At 44.1% G+C, this 17,964-nt stretch overlaps 2 protein-coding genes across 16 annotated transcripts in view; both read right to left on the bottom strand.

Annotated features, from left to right (window-relative positions):
• Positions 1–899: 899 nt before the first annotated feature.
• Positions 900–12,076, bottom strand: TTC4 (tetratricopeptide repeat domain 4). 3 transcript variants are annotated; one of them, XR_006283192.1, is made up of 11 exons: positions 11,900–12,076; positions 10,681–10,798; positions 10,261–10,422; positions 9,223–9,300; positions 6,834–6,958; positions 5,832–5,918; positions 5,481–5,695; positions 4,198–4,279; positions 2,776–2,858; positions 1,518–1,686; positions 900–1,426 (listed from the first exon to the last, which is right to left on the bottom strand). XR_006283192.1 is itself a non-coding variant. In XM_043520535.1 (11 exons), exons 2-11 carry the CDS (start codon positions 10,999–11,001, stop codon positions 1,584–1,586), a joined length of 1,080 nt encoding a protein of 359 aa, XP_043376470.1. In that variant the 5' UTR covers positions 11,002–11,012; positions 11,900–12,009; the 3' UTR covers positions 1,441–1,583. The 3 variants fall into 3 exon arrangements, 2 of the variants coding, with proteins under 2 accessions (XP_043376470.1, XP_038269776.1); XM_043520535.1 differs by lacking the exon at positions 900–1,426 and adding an exon at positions 10,975–11,012 and having other exon boundaries at positions 1,441–1,686; positions 11,900–12,009; XM_038413848.2 differs by lacking the exon at positions 900–1,426 and having other exon boundaries at positions 1,441–1,686.
• A 1,549-nt stretch (positions 12,077–13,625) lies between these two features.
• Positions 13,626–17,964, bottom strand: part of MROH7 (maestro heat like repeat family member 7) — a 29,375-nt gene continuing 25,036 nt past the window's right edge. For 9 of the 13 annotated variants that reach the window (XM_043520526.1, XM_043520523.1, XM_043520525.1 and 6 more), the window contains 5 exons: positions 17,641–17,796; positions 17,255–17,377; positions 16,984–17,086; positions 16,391–16,453; positions 13,626–14,063 (listed from right to left, as the gene is read on the bottom strand). In XM_043520526.1, the coding sequence (XP_043376461.1) occupies positions 13,828–14,063; positions 16,391–16,453; positions 16,984–17,086; positions 17,255–17,377; positions 17,641–17,796 (681 nt within the window). In that variant the 3' untranslated portion in view covers positions 13,626–13,827. The remainder of the gene's footprint in view (positions 14,064–16,390; positions 16,454–16,983; positions 17,087–17,254; positions 17,378–17,640; positions 17,797–17,964) is intronic. The other 4 variants (XM_043520530.1, XM_043520532.1, XM_043520527.1 and 1 more) reach the window with 3 other exon arrangements.

Below are 17,964 nucleotides of genomic sequence, written 5' to 3'. Positions count from 1 at the left end.
TAAACCGTAACTTTATACTGTAAATGGGCATATGAGTACAAAATGGCCCATCTCACTCGATAGGAAGCAAAATTCACCTCTGTTGACTTATGAACTAGTCACCTTGGCTTATGTGCCGTACCATGGAATGGATCTGTTCTGTGTTTATTGACAATACTTTGATTGTGTAAACAAAGTTAAAATAGTAATAGTTGTAGCCTTGAGCAATAGTCATTCCACTCAACAGTGATGACAGCTGACCAGGCTAACTCCAAAGCCCCTCTATCGCTGTTAATTACTGGAGTTATTGAAACATGGCATGATTGTGAGGGTAGAGCAGGGAGGCGGTGATCTGTTTTCTCTTCCCCTAGACTCATCTCCTAGTTCTCATCTGTAAAATGGGTGTACTATTTATGCACAGTGAGGTGCTATGTAGATGTAATGTTCTGATACAGTTGCTTAGAGCTGCTAGATTAAATCCAGCCTTGATGTGAGATGCTACAACATCTTGAGAGTCCTCTTAAGGTTGGTTACGTTCTTTTTGGTAAAAGGTATATTAGCTTCTATTAGAAGCTGAATTGTTTTTAACGGCCGATGCATTAGTTTGACTACATATGCAGTATATCTTTCCACTTGCTATTGATCACTGTAGCTCTGGAAGTGGGGAGACCAGGGAGCTCTAGGTTAGAACCAATATTTTTAAAAATTAAAAAAAACTTAGAAGCTAGAGCAGCCTGCTGTTGTAGAATCAGAATTCACTTGGTATTAGCCATAGGTGACTACTGGTTATTGAGATACACGGGGATGTTCTCTCACTTTAAAACTATTGTATGGTATTTCCTTGAGGATATCGGCACAATTTCCCATTCAGGAATACAGTAAGGAAAATGAGTCAGCCTAATTCATTAGGCACCAACCTGTCTATTTACCATAAACATATTTATTTGCAATCTACGTCAGACAATAAGAAAGGGTAGTGAAAGATCAGTAAATGTACAGCTCTTAATAAAGAGCTTGGCATTCCTTCGTTCAATAGCACAGTGCATTAGTGAGTGAACTGCTGCTGAATTGATTTGACTGCTCTGGGCCAGTGGATTAATGCAGAGTCATCCAGTGCTACTAGAGGATATCCCAGTTCCACTGACTTCAAAACCAGTTAACTACAGCCATTCCAGTGCTGGAGGTCAGCAGTGGAATTCTTCACTCCTCCACAATGCAACTACATTGAAAATTGATGTCACTTTATCTATAATTAAGGTTTGGCACATATGCAGAGCTGCCATTCATACACTGCACAAGGCTTAAGGGAACAACAGTCCATTTCAATATATTAAAGAAGACTACCATCCATTTATATATGGGGGGTGGGGGTGGGGACCAAGCTTCAGTCCGTATCCACTCAGAACTCGGTGACTTTGTTCCAAGGGGAGTTCTACATGTGCAAGAATTGTAAGACAAAGGTCCAATAGTGGTTACATTTATTTGATTGAAGTAGAAAAAAATTAAAATATACAGGCGGGAAGACTGAGTGTTCCCATCTGTGGATATGAACAATACAGCCCACAGCAAGGGTTTCTCTTGTCCCTTTTTGTGCTTGCAGTTGCTCATTTTAGTCGATGCACCTTCTTGCCAAAAAAGTAATTCTTAGAGAAAGGAGAATGCTTTACTAAAACCAAAAAAGTAGGTGTCCCAGCCTTTATGAAGTACCTGCAATGAACACAAAAAAGTCATTCATCCTCCTCCTTTCTACCCCAATGTTATACAGAGTGAAAGCTTTGGCCCGTCTTCAACAATTAAAAAAATTGGCTTCATGCGGGCTGATGACAAGAATTTTTTGGCTGAATTAGCAGCGCCCGTTATATTGATGTCGGTGCGTGTTTGGGGAGAGTGGTTCATGAATCAATTCCTCTCCCCACAACTTTTCTAATTAAAAATAAGATAGTATTGTCACCCTGAACGTCACATTCATCCTGCCAATGTAAAGCTGCAACAGGCCAGGTTAGTGGCAAGGATTATGCATGCTGCTGAGTTTTATGGAATGATAGTTAAGATGAAGTCCTGAACAGCAAGATTCCAGGGCTGAGTTTTTATTGGTGACTTTGCAGTAAGGTCTCTAGCTGGAAAAGAAGTGGTATGCTGACTCAGCACGGTATTCCTTCCCCCCACATACAGAGGATAGATTTTTTTTTAATCTAAAGGCACATGCTATTTTTTGTTGTTTTACACTGCAGGTTAGGTCAGCCTGTCAGCTTCTTAGGAGCTGAAGTCAGTTTCTTTATCAGCATGGGTTTTTCTGGATCTCACATACACACTGCGTTGTCAGCTGTGGGCTGCTCATGTAGATACAACCATTTTTAAACAGTACCAGCCACTTGATCCCTTCAATACACTTAGTCCACTGAATTCCGTGCTCTTGATTATTTCAGTGTTAGGAAACAGCATTAATAACCGTGTGTGTGTGAGCAAAAACAGCAGACCAATGACAGTGCAATTTTCATATAACCCACTGAGGTGTTAAGTAAAGTGGCACAGAGGTAGCTTTCTGCTGTTTCTGCTCTTCCAAACACACACACATTATGGATGCAGACCCGAAAACTAGCGGGCTCTCCCTCTCCTGTGGTTTATTCCTCCCCTGCTTATGGATACGAAAAGTCTGACTGGGAAGTGTGATTTGTTTTTTTAAAAAGCCATTTAACCCTGTAGAGGAGGCACCTGAATTTTACATGGAGAGTGTGACTCTACTTCTCCTCACACTACAGATGAACGACAAAATGCTGTTCCAGGGCACTTGCTTACCTTTGGTGCTGCAGCACTTGTAACAGTGTATTTTCTGTGTTCAGCTGGTACATTTCTTCTCTTGCTTCATCTTCAAAATAAAGCTGGATAAAATTTGGCATAAGGTAAATATTTAAGATACACCTGTGGGCAAGCCAGAGGTACCAGGGACGCTAGCTAAAATCCTGCTGAAAGATTTGTCATGATCACACACATGGTCATACAACAGAGCATCTGCATGTGTGTCCTCTAGTCTCTAAAATGGATTTACCACTAAGAGCTCTTAGAGCTTCATATACCTAAAAGGGACTAGCAGGGGGTGGGGGAAAAAATCCAGAGACTTAGAAAACTTTCAACAGCTTGTTTTGTATAGATTGCAGGCTTTTTATTTATTTACTATCTACACGGCTTTCCCTATATAAACCAATATATATTTGATCTGTTATGACTGCTCTTGCATAAGACTGTCTCCAGCCAAAGAACAGTTGCATTAAGAAGGTGAAGTGCTCTGCCTGACAATGAAGTGATGGGGTTATGGGAATCAAAACCTTGGGACCATATTTTAAAAACAGGCTAATGTCATCCCTGGGGAACTATATTTCATCACTTCATTATAGTTACCCAAGGGATAAATTTAGCCTGTTTTGTTTAAGAATCATTATTACAGAAACTAGCTCTAAAACAAAACTTATCCTGACGTATTTAAGCCCCTTAGATTGCATACGCCTGTTGGCACTTATCAACAAAATGTCCATCCTGATAAAGTAGTGCCTGAGGAATTATCATGCTTTCAGAAAGGACTGCTCAGTGCACTAAGGGCCATCAATGCTGCCTGGGCATATGAAACTGTAGTGGGAAATAACTATCCCACATACTTATATGCAAGGAATTCATGTTGGAATATACTGAAAACTACTGTAAATGTAGTCAGAACCTAATTAAATTCTAAAGGGTTAATCTGATCAAGTCTCCATAGGTAATAGCGTTCAACTCAGAGCTAGGTTACTTAATTCTAACAATTACCCCTATGCTTTTCTATCATGTATTAGTGTACACATTATTTTGAACACTTTTCACTAAATTATGGATTAAAAAGTTATTAGGTTAACAACCTATTGGTCTACTTCTTATTACATACATGGGAATCCAGGCAATAAAATACGTCATAATAAAAAATATAAATCCAGAGAGAGAATTTTCACATTCTTACTTTAAAACAGTGTTGTGTATTTCTAACAGCTACAATAAATTTAGGAAGCCTCCTAGCCTTGAAATGTACAAATGAATTTGCGGCCTGCACCTTTATTTCACAGGAAGGCACGCTAAACAAAAATGTTACATATATATATTTTATATACTTAGTAAGCTGCTTATGAGAAACTAATTAAAAAAAACCCAATGTACATCTGAAATATAAAACAGAAGAAGGGTTAAATTTCCTACCTCTAGGTTGCTGGGATGATATTTTCTTTCCGAATCCCAAGGAGGTAACTCAGCAAACATCACCAGTATATGATCAATAAATCTAAAAGTCAAAATGGATCTTGTTATGACCCTAGTCACAGCATTATACAGCATTCAGTAGCTACTATAAATCCATGCTAACAAATCTACTAGTTCAACTTCTCTAATTCATACATTTAAATATGAATGATGGCAAAGATTACAGTAATAAGCAGGTTAAACAATAGCTTCAAGACTAATTATCTGATTATGTTCAGGCCAATGTAAGCTTCAGAAACATACTCTTCACATACTGAAGTTTATACTTTGCTTTAAACACATACTTTCATTAACAACCTTCACAGTACAACAAAAAGTGTTACCATTAATGCTACCAAGGTTACCATTAATCTTTGATTTCAGCGTTTTCAGGCATACTGCCAAGATAAATGTTGTATATTTATTTAAAATTGATTTCCCCTCTCTGTGTTACTAACAGTACCTTAATCAGAATGAAAAAAACTTTCAAAATCTAATTTACATGGCACTGTTTATGCCGCCTGTTTACTTTTTGCACGTCAGTCATTTTACATAGTGAAACTGCTCTGGTTTGTCAGATTCACTTTCACTTTCTTGGATCTTGAACACAGTACATTGCTCTTGCTTTCCAACACTAGGACAACATTAAAACCCCTTACCTAACCATCTGCACTGAGAGATTTAAAACAAAAAATAATCTATTAATATTATGTTTGGTTAATACACATGCCACCATAAAGTGTTATGAATTTTAAGTTCATTAACTTGTAACCCTGCAGGGCTAGAAACTAAAGCTCATATCAAGAGAAGGGGAGTTTCCCCCTTTCTAATGTGATGCAGCACTCACTTCAAGCCTTGAGTTAACAGGACAATATCAGGTCTCTAAGAGCTATTTTAGATCATTTCTGGAGGTGTTTTATATTTATCAGCTTTAACTTCTCTCTTCCTTTGAGACCTGCACAACTGGACTCTGGCACCAAAGGCATCTGGTGGCTTCAAAACACTGTCCTGATTAATTCCTAAATAGAGTTCTTGTAACATATATGGTATACAGATTTCAGTAAGACATACTTGAGATAACCTGTCACCTTTACATCACTATCATTAGATTTCTACACTCCTCCCCACTATGAACTCATAAAAATCTAGATTTTGGCCCTGAACTATTTTGGAAGTCTGGTGTTATTTCGGCAAAGAAACAGAATATCTGATGTAATCATTATTTCACATGAAGCAGAAATCACCTGCAGTCCTCGTGAAAAGCTGAGATGAAATCCGTTTGCCCATATTCGGGATACAGGAAGAGCACAGGCCAGTTTAGATTGCCATTATCATCTAAGTAGACCTTTGTGCCCATAGCACTGTCAGAACTCAGTCCATTTAAGGACATCTCAGCCAGACCATCTGATATTTCATCTTCCTCCTTACAGGCCTCTAGAAACAGCTTGATATTCCTTTCCTACATTGAAAGAATCAATTTGAGAACATGACCTAAAAATCAAAAAGTTTAGTCACTTGAATATCTACATATGAAGAGCAACTTTTCAAAAAGACAACTTTTAAAAGAGAATCCTAAACACATCTTAGGCACATACCTTTATAGCAGCAAGTAAGACTTCCTTTTGAGACTGTTCCTTCTTCTCCTTCAGTTTTGCTTTCCTTACATCCCGCTGTTCAGCTCGCTGCACATAAGTTTGCATCACAATCATGTGAAGTAAGTCAACATCCCTCATTATTCTATTTTACTGAAAAGCTGCGAAACCAATTTGGGTCACCAGAAAAATTATGATTCCTCTCACTGCATCTCTTTTCAGTGACATGGCTAGGAATCACCATTCAATTCCACTTCATAGAAATGCTAAGTGATTTTTTTTTTTTTTTTTTAGTATTTTACTCACACTTTGTCCTTATATAGCACCTTTCTTCCAAGCTCAAAAACTCTCTACAACCATTAATTAAACCTCCAACATCCCCTGTGAGGGAGGCAAATATTGTTATCCCCATTTAACAGAAGGTTAAAGAAGGTAAAATTATGCTAATTCCATGCCCAAGATCACACAATGGACAGTGAGAGACAGAAATGAACCCTGGACTCTGGGGACCTAAGTCCCTTACTCTAACCAGCGGACTATACCTTTCAGGTATGGGAGGGAGCATTCTCATTCAGTGACAATAGTAGGGAATACCTGGCTAATTTCTGTCAATCATGATTTAAGAGGTCTCTTTACCTACAGAACCAAAGCCATAATAAGCAGTTCGGTCTCCAATATGGCACCATGTCCCTTGTTAGTTACAGTGATGCTGGCTCCACTAGCTGTAAAATTGGAGGCTCTGAATTTGGACAAGACCTATACTCAAAAGTTAAAGATTGGAAGAGACCCATTAGGCCATCCAATCCATCTTCCACGATCTTTACATCCTGCTGGACAGAAACCGTATCACCCTCTGGATAAAAATGACAATTAGCATTTATAAAGTGCCTTCCATCTGAGGATCCCAAAGTACTTCCCAAACATGAGGTGGGGTAATGGACTCATGGTCTGATCTGGCATGGTAAATCCTATATTGCCATGGGCAGGTTTTGTTTTGGTTTTTACCTTTAATCTGTCAGCTTTGGCTCTCATTTCCACAAGTTTCTTTTCCTTCGAATCTATTCTCAGACCCTCCTCACACCATGCCATTGCTTCAGGGAAATTCTTTAATTCCAAATGACACAAAGCCCCTGAAAGAAATTTTAAAAATTCAGACACAGGACCAGTGTATAAATCTATTTATACTAGGGGTGGGCAAACTTTTTGGCCTGAGGGCCACATCTAGGTATGGAAATTGTATGGAGGGCCATGAATGCTCACAAAATTAACAATTCAGAGATATTCAAATAAACTTTATTAAATAAAGATACATTTTAGTGGAAATAAACATAAAACCTTACTTACTATTATAAATATACCATCATAACTTATTACATTAAACAAACTGAACTTACCTCCTTTCCACGCCCTTTCTCTCTAGCCTGGATTTGTTGGGCGTCAGCTTCCAGTCATTGGAACTCATTGAGATTCACCAGCCCCCTGCTCTCAGAAATCTCCCACGTAGGTCCTGACAGCCCACAACTTTGAGAACCGCTATTGAGCACTCCCTGACCAACTACTCTTTGTTTTATCCTCAACAATGGAAAATTAACACTACTAAAACATCAGAGTCACCTAAGCCAACAAACAGCAGGCACGTGGGCTTGCACGTTCCAGGCTCTGATGGCATGTGAGGTGTGTTTGGGTTGTGCAGCCACAGTGACATGTGTGTCCTCATGCTGGTCACACAGGTCTTCAACACGTGGCAGGAGCAGGGCAATGGTGCTCGAGGGCTGGATTAAAATGTCTGATGGGCCGGACACAGCCTGTAGTTTGCCCACCCCTGATTTATACAAAGAGTAGTCTATATTTCCCTCAATATAAACAAGCACAACTACAAGGTTTAATGACTTAAATGAGGCTATTTAAAGTAGCAAACACCATGCCTGCTAGCTTGCTTTCACAGGATCAGGCTCAATGATAGGATTTCAGCAGGGGTAGCAAGGAGATAAGTGAAACAGAAGTTTCTGAAAATTGGCCAAATTCTTTGACGGTGTAACTACTCTGAAATCAATGGAGTTATATGTCTTAACAACAACTTTAAATTTAAACTGCAGCAATAACCTTTTGGAGCTTTACTATTTTAAATATTTAAGACTTGTCTCTTCTAGGAAGAGACCCTGAAGACTGAAGTAACAGAAATGGGATGAAATTCAATAGTACAGAGTAGAAGGTCATTCATTTAGGGTCTAAGAAGAAGAATTCCTGCTAGGGGGCTCATCAGTTGGAAGCAACAGACGAGGAGAGAGACTGATCAAAGATGACTAGGAGTCATCAATGTGATGCACTGTGAAAAATGCAATCCCAGGATGTATCAGGAGAGGCACTTCCAGTACAGATAAAGAAATATTAAATGCTACTGTATAAGGCTCTGGTAAGACCTCATTTGGAATACTGTGTACAGTTCTGGTCACCCATGTTCAAAGAAAGATTAATTTAAAACTAGAACAAGTGCAGAGAAGAACTTCTAGGATGATCCGGGGAAGAGAGGGCCTATCTTATGAGAGGAGACTGGAAGAGATTCAACCTAGCAAAAAGAAGGCTGAGAAGGTATATGATTCCCCTCTATAAATACATTGGAGGGTGAAGAGCTATTGAAGCTAAAGGACAATGTTGACACAAGAACAAATGGGTATAAACTGACCTTGAACAAATTGAGGCTAGAAATTAAAAGAAGGTGTCTCGCCATCAGAGGAATGAGGTTCTGGAACAGCCTCCCTATAGGAGCTGTGGGGGCAAACAACTTAAAACTAATTGAGAGACAACAGGACAAATTTATGAGTGGGATAATATGACAGGGTTGCTTGTGATGGTGGGAGGCAGAGTTCAACAGCCCTGGGGATCCTTTCTGGTTTATGTGTTATGATCCTGAAAGTTCACGCTCCAGGGGTTAGGAAGGGATTCTCTCCCTCCCCCTACCGGAATGTATCCTAAGCAGGATAAAGCACCTCAGTAACTGATTTTCTTTCAGACGGAGAATACAGTGATAAACACAAGTGCATTACAAACTATCAGCCATTCAAGGTAGATAAACAAAACTATATTATAAAATGGAAACTAACTAACTTATAAAAAGTACATTTAGTCAAACATAATAAAAAAATCTGACAGTCTACCCATAAGAATAGTATGTAACAAATTATCCTTATATAGCATTTTGAAACCTTGTATTTCGATTAGTTAACTGAAACTTCCATGATCATTGTGTTATTATACACAGAGTAAAATATTCCTTGAAAAAAATATAGTTTTGCAAAATAAAGTGACCCCCCCACCTTAGTTAATCTGGATTTACCATTTCTAAATTACCTTTGTACTTCAAAATACTGGCATACTATCCATTTGTTTTTCTTACCTCTTATTATTGCTTTGAGATGGTTGGGTTTTAGCTTTCTTGCTGCAATCGCATCACTGAGAGCAGAACGGTAGTTGCCTATACAAAGCAAAACCTGGGTCAGAACATTTCACATGAACAACTTCTAAAATACAAGTAGACTTGAAGGCAACAGAAATCATTAGCCTGAGCCACAGCACGGTGCATCTTCTATGATCACAAGGCAGGTACAGATAGAAGTTGCACGTTAATGACAATAGAAATAAATGATTGGGGTAAATCTGGTGCCCAGGAAAGTGAAGGGTGGATAACAGGAACTAGGACAGACAATGCACAGACTACTACATTTAACATACAACAGACTGTTCTCAATATTTATAACTTCCTTGTTTTGTTGCATGGATCTCAGTGGGATCTATGAGAATACACAGACCTACCCAAAATCTGATGCACACGTATAGTTCTCTGTCTCCTGATCTCTTCACTATAGAACCAGAGTTTTATCACTGTCCTTCTCCTGCACCCAACCCCTGACTCAGGTTCACGGTGTTACTGCCAAGCCAGGACCTTCATCAAAGCAGCTCTAGGAATTTAGCCCAGAGAAGACCAGCATCAACCTGTTTACTTCACACTCCTCCCCAAAGCACTTTGCTTCGGCCGCAAGTTTTAAATTTAGCAATGCGTGAAACAGAAGCTCCAAGGTTTGACCCCTGTAAAAAGAGTTAGAGCCACAGGGCTACTTCACCTTGAATGGCCCCTTATGTTAAATAATCTGCTCGACCTTGTATTTAGCTGTGACGCTCTGAGTACCATTCCCAGACCTGAGGAAGAGCTCTGTGTAGCTTGAAAGCTTCTCTCTCACCAAGAGAAGCTGGTCTATTAAAATATATTACCTTGCTCACCCCGTCTCTTCAGAGCCACAGGCACAGTTCTTGACTGTCTGAAAATCTTTTAAAAATTTTTAACAGTAAAAGCACATGACAAACAGGCAAAGCAATTTAGTCATTTTTGGTTACACAGAATCTAGGTCAGACATAAAATGCAACATAGGTACATTACCCAGATAAAACTGTGTGGCAGCTCGGTTGGTATAAAGCACAGCATTCAAATCTTGGTCACTGCATTTCTTTTTTAACCCTTCAGTATATGAGATTACAGCTTTCTTGTAGTTCTTTTCCTTGAAGTATTCATTCCCCTCATTCTTATAGGTGTTTGCTTGCTCTGCAAAAGACAAACAAAACAAAACACCTTTCATTGTGCAATGCAATCAATAGATCGCCCCTGCCTATGACCTTAGCATACCTAAAAATTCAAACACCCCTTAGATACCCAATCCCCACTCACAGAAAAGCAGATGTCTAGAACCCACCACACCCACCTACAAACAACTAAATCCTCAAATCCCAAGGATAATCCCAAAGGGCAGTAGCACAATACCAGAATGGTGTGAAAGCGGAGATTTAAATTTTCATGAAATACCTTCAGGAGATCGATCCTCATCAAAAATGATTGACTGAAGGCATGCCAAATCAGGATTCTGTTCAGGATCAATTTCAGCAGGGGATTTCTTCATAAACATGGGGATCTTGTCAAATTCCTATGAATAACAGCCAGAGTGGAAAACACAATCACAGAATTGGAATGAAGTCCACATTTGGAAATCATTAAGTCCTTATCAATATGGTCTTGCAAAATATTCTCTTCAAGCACATCAACCCAGTCAGGGCACAGGTGTCCAGTACTACGTTGAAGGAATGGAAGAAGCTCACCCACCTCAATTTGGGAGCAAGAGCCCCTCATTTATGATTCCTCTGAAGGAAAGAGGAGTTTCTCTGTCAGCATTTCAATGGGACATTTCATATCCCACACAAGATTTTTTTTTTTTTTCCTCTCCAACCTCTCTTGTTCAGATTGTCCCAACATTAGGCCCACAAACTTTGGTGCCATTGCTGCCTCCTCACTAGGGGAGATCCACACTATTCTCCACGGCCCAAACCGATCTGACACCCGCATTTGGAGACAGACAGACACACACAGACAGACAGACACACCACCTGCCCACTCTGTCAGACCATCACAATCCCTCTCCAAAAGACAGGTTTCAGAGGAGCAGCCGTGTTAGTCTGTATTCGCAAAAAGAAAAGGAGGACTTGTGGCACCTTAGAGACTAACACATTTATTAGAGCATAAGCTTTCGTGAGCTACAGCTCACTTCATGGGATGCATTTGGTGGAAAAAGCAGAGGAGAGATTTATATATACACACACATTTTTCCACCAAATGCATCCGATGAAGTGAGCTGTAGCTCACGAAAGCTTATACTCTAATAAATGTGTTAGTCTCTAAGGTGCCACAAGTCCTCCTTTTCTTTCTCCAAAAGACAGGAGACCCCGACCTGGCCCAAGCAGGGCACCCTACCAATACCCGCTCCTGTCTTTGCACACCTCATCCCTAGGGCCAGCTCCTTCCCCACCACCGGATCCCTCTGCCCCCATCTCTACAGCCGAGACCCCCTGCCCCCAAACACCCCTCCCATCTCCGGGACAGTCCCCTTCCCCCCATCGCTAGGAATCAGGCCCCAGCCTCCATCTCCAGCGACGGCCCCCTGCCCCCCAGCAACACGGACAACATCCCCCCTCCCCCCCAGCGCCTCCCAGCGCGGCCCCCCCGCCCCGTGGCCAAGGCCCCCGGCCCGCACCTGCTCCCAGCTCTCCGGGTTGAAGCCCCCTGTGTAGCGCTGGGTCTGCAATTTGTCGAGGGAGGAGGCCGGCCCGGCCCCCTCCGCCTCCGCCTCCGCCTGCCCCGCGGCCGCCTCCATCGGCCCCGGCCCCGGCCCCGGCCCCGGCCGCTCGCTCCCTCCTTCCTGCCGCGCAGCCGCCGCCGCTTCCCCCGCCCCGCCCCAGCCCCGGAGCGGCGCTTCCGCTGGGGCCTGGGCCAACAGCCCCACGGGCACCGGACAGCCCCCCCCGCCGCCCCCTGCAAACCCCGGAGCAGCCCCCGCTCCCCTCCCCTGCCCTCCCCCCAGCCTGGGGTCAGGGACCCCCCCCGCCGCCCCCTGCAAACCCCGGAGCAGCCCCCCCTCCCCTCCCCTGCCCTCCCCCCAGCCTGGGGTCAGGGACCCCCCCGCCGCCCCCTGCAAACCCCGGAGCAGCCCCCGCTCCCCTCCCCTGCCCTCCCCCCAGCCTGGGGTCAGGGACCCCCCCGCCGCCCCCTGCAAACCCCGGAGCAGCCCCCCCTCCCCACCCCTCCTCTCCCCCCAGCCTGGGGTCAGGGACCCCCCCCCGCCGCCCCCTGCAAACCCCGGAGCAGCCCCCCCCCCCCCCCCCACTCCCCAGCCTGGGGTCAGGGACCCCCCCCGCCACCCCCTGCAAACCCCGGAGCAGCCCCCCCTCCCCCTCCCCACCCCCCAGCCTGGGGTCAGGGACCCCCCCCGCCGCCCCCTGCAAACCCCGGAGCAGCCCCCCCTCCCCACCCCTCCTCTCCCCCCAGCCTGGGGTCAGGGTCCCCTCCCGCCGCCCCCTGCAAACCCCGGAGCAGCCCCCCCTCCCCTCCCTCCAGCCTGGGGTCAGGGACCCCCCCCGCCGCCCCCTGCAAACCCCGGAGCAGCCCCCCCTCCCCCCAGCCTGGGGTCAGGGACCCCTCCCGCTGCCCCCTGCAAACCCCGGAGCAGCCCCCCCTCCCCCCAGCCTGGGGTCAGGGACCCCTCCCGCCGCCCCCTGCAAACCCCGGAGCAGCCCCCCCTCCCCTCCCCTCCCCCCAGCCTGGGGTCAGGGACCCCTCCCGCTACCCCATATCAACCCAGGGACACTTCCCCGCAGGTTAGGGAGAGTTCCTTCCATGTCAGACCAACCTAGGGCCCACTCCCCCCACCCCCAGGCTAGGGTCAGGGACAGCTCCCCAACTGCCTAGGGATAGGGCTGAGTACCTGCTTCCCCTCTCTCCCCTCCACAGACCTAGGATCTGGGGGACAGGGACACCTCCCCTCTAGGGACAGGGCTGAGACACAGCCCCTCTTCTCCCCCCATCCCCACAAACAGGGCCAGCTCCCTCTCAGCCCTAGGGACAGGAGCAAAGAGAGGGAATATCCCCTGCCCCCCAAACACAGCAACCAATGAGGAAAATGCAGAGGGGGAAACAAGTGCATAGAGTCAGGTCCAGATACTGCCCTGGAAGAGTGAAGCCTGCTCCCCCACAGGAACAGCTCTACCCTTGGTGGGGGTGGTAAGAAACCACCCCAACTGTGTGGGTCAGGAAAGCTCTCAACTGATAACTGAGCAGCAGAGAGCTCAGTGAGTAAAAAAACCACAGACACGCTCTCTGAGGAAGGCACTTGGCACTAACATCCAACTATTACATGTGGCCAACACCCACCAACACTATAATTCTGCTCCAGAAAAGAAATCAAGATTGCCTGGCAGGCTTTGTTCGCAATAAACTCCCAGTGCTCTTTATTGCCCATGTTCAGTTCACTTTCTTTGGCATGTTAATGACCCTTCCAGAGTCCCTTTGATTTTCCCTCTGGTGGGAAAACAGAGCAGGCAGCCAAGTTGAGAAAAATAATCAGAGTCTGGCTGTGTCTGCATGGGGCTCAATGGGGCATAAGCCCTGGCTCTCTTTTTGAGCCAGTTAGTGCTTGGCAGCTAATTTCCAGAGGTTGAGGGCATTGAACAGCCTGGATGAGGTGCTTTCGGTAGGAGGAGGATTTGGGGGGCTTTTGTGTTTCTCAGCAGAGTCACTGTTCACTTTGTGTTGCTCAACCAGGCCGTACTTTAATTTCCAGGAAACTGCCAGGACACGTTCACGTGCCTGAGCAGCAAAGATACATACGGACGCCTCAGGGTCATGTAGTAAGCCCCTGAGAGCTGAAACAAAAGAGAAAATGTTTACTGGAAATGACAGAACTGTCATAAAAACCATTTATATCCAGAAATGCACCACACACCGGGGTCTTTGCATACTCACATTCAGCTGTCTGAAATACCATTCCTAAAGCCCTCCTCTGCATTTCCCCCTCATCTACAGCACCTGTAACATCCCCCGCTAGATCCTCTGCATCCTCCTGCCCATCGGCAGCACCCAAGGAACACTACCATAAAGTACTTAAAAGTACTTGCCTGACAGGACTTTGTTATGCTTGATGCCTAAACGTGCTGGGTGCTTCACAGGAACTAGTCTAGACACTGTGCAGGTCCTGAAGAAATTGTGATGTAAGGCCTCAATACTGCAAGTTGTTCCATGGGGGCAGATGCCTCCACCTGCAGGGAGCTTCACTGAAGTTAATGGGATTCTACATGAGCACAGTGGTCAGATCACGAGGAACAACTTGCAGGATTGAGGCATAAGTTCGGACATAACACAACAAGTGAGGATAATAAAAGGGGAGTAGGTGGGGAGAAGGGAAGAGCTAGGAGAATGGTTACATTAATAAGATCTCACATTAACTCCATGAGGCATGGACACATCTATGAATGCTCAGATGCCACTCTGGTGCATGGGATAAAAATATCTAGACAGCCACCTCAAGGAGCATGGAAGAACTTACAAAGGCAGTAGTGGGAGAATTAAAAAAGGGGCATCCAAGCTGATGATGGTGGCACAGTAGTGGAGATGGAGCATGAAAGGAGATCAAATCAAATATACACTTTGGGGCTGACTGATGTAAGGCTTTGAAAGAAGCTTGAATTTGATATTGTCATAAATATAAAGGGAAGGCTAACAATCCCTCCTGGCCAGAGGAAAAACCCTTTCACCTGTAAAGGGTTAAGAAGCTAAGATAACCTCGCTGGCACCTGACCAAAATGACCAATGAGGAGACAAGATACTTTCAAAGTTGGGCGTGGGGGGCGGGAGAAAGGGTCTGTCTGTGTGTGTGATGCTTTTGCCGGGAACAGAGCAGGAATGCAGGTCAGAACTCATGTAAAGGGTTAATAAGCAATCTACTTAGATATGCTTTAGATTGTGTTTTGTTTAAATGGCTGATAAGATAAGTTGTGCTGAATGGAATGTATATTCCTGTTTTTGTGTCCTTTTGTAACCTTAAGTTAGAGGGAATCTCTATGTTTTGAATCTAATTACCCTGTAAGGTATTCACCATCCTGATTACAGAGGTGATTCTTTTACTTTTTCTTTAATTAAAATTCTTCTTTTAAGAACCTGATTGCTTTTTCATTGTTCTTAAGATCCAAGGGTTTGGGTCTGTGTTCACCCTATTCAAATTGATGAGGATTTTTATCAAGCCTTTCCCAGGAAAGGGGGTGTAGGGCTTGGGGGAATATTTTGGGGGGAAGACGTCTCCAAGTGGGCTCTTACCCTGTTCTTTGTTTAACACACTTGGTGGTGGCAGCATAAGGTCCAAGGACAAAAGGTAAAATTTTGTACCTTGGGGAAGTTTTAACCTAAGCTGGTAAGAATAAGCTTAGGGGGTCTTTCATGCAAGTCCCCACATCTGTACCCTAGAGTTCAGAGTGGGGAAGGAAACTTGACAGATATGGAAGGTGAAGGGGAGCTAGTGGAGGCATTCTAAGAAGGGGGATGATACAGTCATAACACAGAGATGGTTTTGGTTCAGGATTTTGGATGGACTGGAGGGGGAATAAACTGAGTATGCAAGGGACCAGACAGAAGGAGTTTGCTGTTATCAGTCTGGGAGATGATTAGGGAGTGGGCAAGTGCTTTTGCTATCAGAGCAGAAAGGAAGAAGCAGAATTTTGAAGAGTGATGGAAGAAGCAGCAACCTGATTTGGTCATAGCATGGACATTGGAGAGGAGACAAAGATGATTCAAGGTTACAGGTCTGGTTGACAAGAAGGATGGTGGTGTTGCCTACAACATTGGAAAAAGGGAATAGAAGAGTTTAGTTCTCATTATACTGAGTTTTGAATTAATGGTGAGCCAACCAATAGATGTTGGAGTGTGTGTAAGAAAAGAGACCGAACTTTGAGAGATCCAGAGTGGATCTGAGAGTCATCAGTGTTGACAGAAGTGATAGTCAAACACATGCGAGCGGAGGTGCCACCAAGAATAAAGCATAGAGGAAGAAGAGGTATAGAGTCAAACTATTACCAATACTATTTATACAGTTCCTTGCACAGCAAGAGTACTGATCTTTGTGCATATAAATCTCAATGCCTCCTCAGACACACATACTCATCCAAGGCCATAGGAATTTAAAAATGAGGTCTTTACTTACCATTACTTATGATGTCCAAATCTTTCATTCCCATCATGTTGTCCATGTGCATAACCAGGAACCCTGAATATGCCATTAAAAGCAGGGAATTCCCATTACTCTCCCACCCTCCAGTAGGGACTTCCACAGTTTTTGTCTTTCTCACAAGGATGCCCTCAGGTATTTGGACAAGTTCCTAAATCCTGAGATTGAGAAGCTAAGGAGATAGGACTTGATCAAAAAGTCCACTGAAGTCAACTGGAGTCTTTCCACTGACTCCAATGAGCTTTGGATTGGGGTCATACTGAGAGGCTGGTTTTCAAGATGACATACATTTTTGTAGAGAAATTCCTATAGGAGCATCCAGGGGAATTTTGGAGGTTCCCACAGGATTAGTTGCTGATGGGTGGAGCCCTTAGGGGTATTCTGATAGCATAAAATCCAGGAGTGACTCCTGTTTCTGTATTGCACCCAATACTAAATCCTACAAGGTCAAGAAATCAGGGTACCTGGCAAAAAGCAATTAACTTGCACTACTAGAGGGAACAGCGCAATAGATTGAAAAAGTGCTTCTATGGAATTTGCTAAAGAAATGCAAATTCTTCTGTATTTACCTATGAACATGGCTGCAGCCCTTCGTAAAGAAGGCTGTGTGCTGCTGAGGTAGCACTGGCTTTGGAACAAGAACCTTTGGACATTTTCTTGACGTGTCTTCACCTAAGACATCAATAATGCACAGAATGAAAGCTTAATGACACGGATGACCCTACACAATCCCTCATGACCCTACCTGCACAGCCTGATAAATGGGTATCTTACTCTGTGTAAACCCTCCCTCAACCAAATCAACCAACAGTTCTAACAATGAACCCAGAGATTACTTACAAGGTACTGACAGATTTCATCCACATCTTTTTGGTGATTGTGCCAGGCTTTCCTGTTGCCCACCTGTTTAGGTAGTCTCCATTCCAGGAGTCGAGAACATTCATCCAAGGCATTCTTACATTTCTACAAGACAGGATGGAGTTCCCACAGTTAAAAGACTGGGAATTGGCAATATTTTCCAACTGTTAATAACCTGCAATGAAAATGAATCTCCTGGAATTTCTTCTTCACAAGGTGATAGGGAAGCGCTACGTTTTTTGCAGAAGGAAACACCTTAGAGTAGCTAGATTAGGAGGAGAGCCTACATTGAAAGGTGGAGCAGGAGAAAGAGATGTCTGGGGATAGTGATGATTGAGGCTCAGAGCTAAATGATTGTAGGAACTTGCCTCAGCCATGTCAGGGTTGCCCTCTTGCAGATGCAGAAGTAATGGGATCAAGCTGTCCAAGACATCCTCCTCTTTCATAAGCCCCCGACTCTTCTTCACCTTCTTGACCATTTTTCCAAACAAGGAAATGGCAGCAGAACGCACACTCGCTCTCTCCTGAGAGACACACAAACAGAGGACGTCAACAAGACAGGGGTCTTGTCAGTGAACAGTTGTACTCCTCTTGGTTTGTAATGAAAATTACTGCACTGTTTATGCTGCTCCATGGTCCACATCAGGGCTTTTGACAAAACAATATTTTCACAAAAAATTTCTGTGGAAAAT

The sequence above is a fragment of the Dermochelys coriacea genome, chromosome 8, assembly GCF_009764565.3.
Source record: "Dermochelys coriacea isolate rDerCor1 chromosome 8, rDerCor1.pri.v4, whole genome shotgun sequence".
Classification (NCBI taxonomy): Eukaryota; Metazoa; Chordata; order Testudines; family Dermochelyidae; genus Dermochelys; species Dermochelys coriacea.
This window is presented reverse-complemented; position numbering and strand designations above follow the sequence as displayed.

What these genes read in the sequence shown, in the direction of transcription:
- TTC4 (XM_038413848.2), bottom strand. Translation starts at nt 12,019, where the DNA reads ATGGAGGCGGCCGCGGGGCAGGCGGAGGCGGAGGCGGAGGGGGCCGGG. An exon ending in TGAGGATCGATCTCCTGAAG is followed by an intron (nt 10,423 to 10,680) that starts GTATTTCATGAA and finishes TGTCTTTTGCAG; the next exon opens with AGCAAGCAAACACCTATAAG. An exon ending in TCTCAAAGCAATAATAAGAG is followed by an intron (nt 6,959 to 9,222) that starts GTAAGAAAAACA and finishes AATTTCTTTCAG; the next exon opens with GGGCTTTGTGTCATTTGGAA.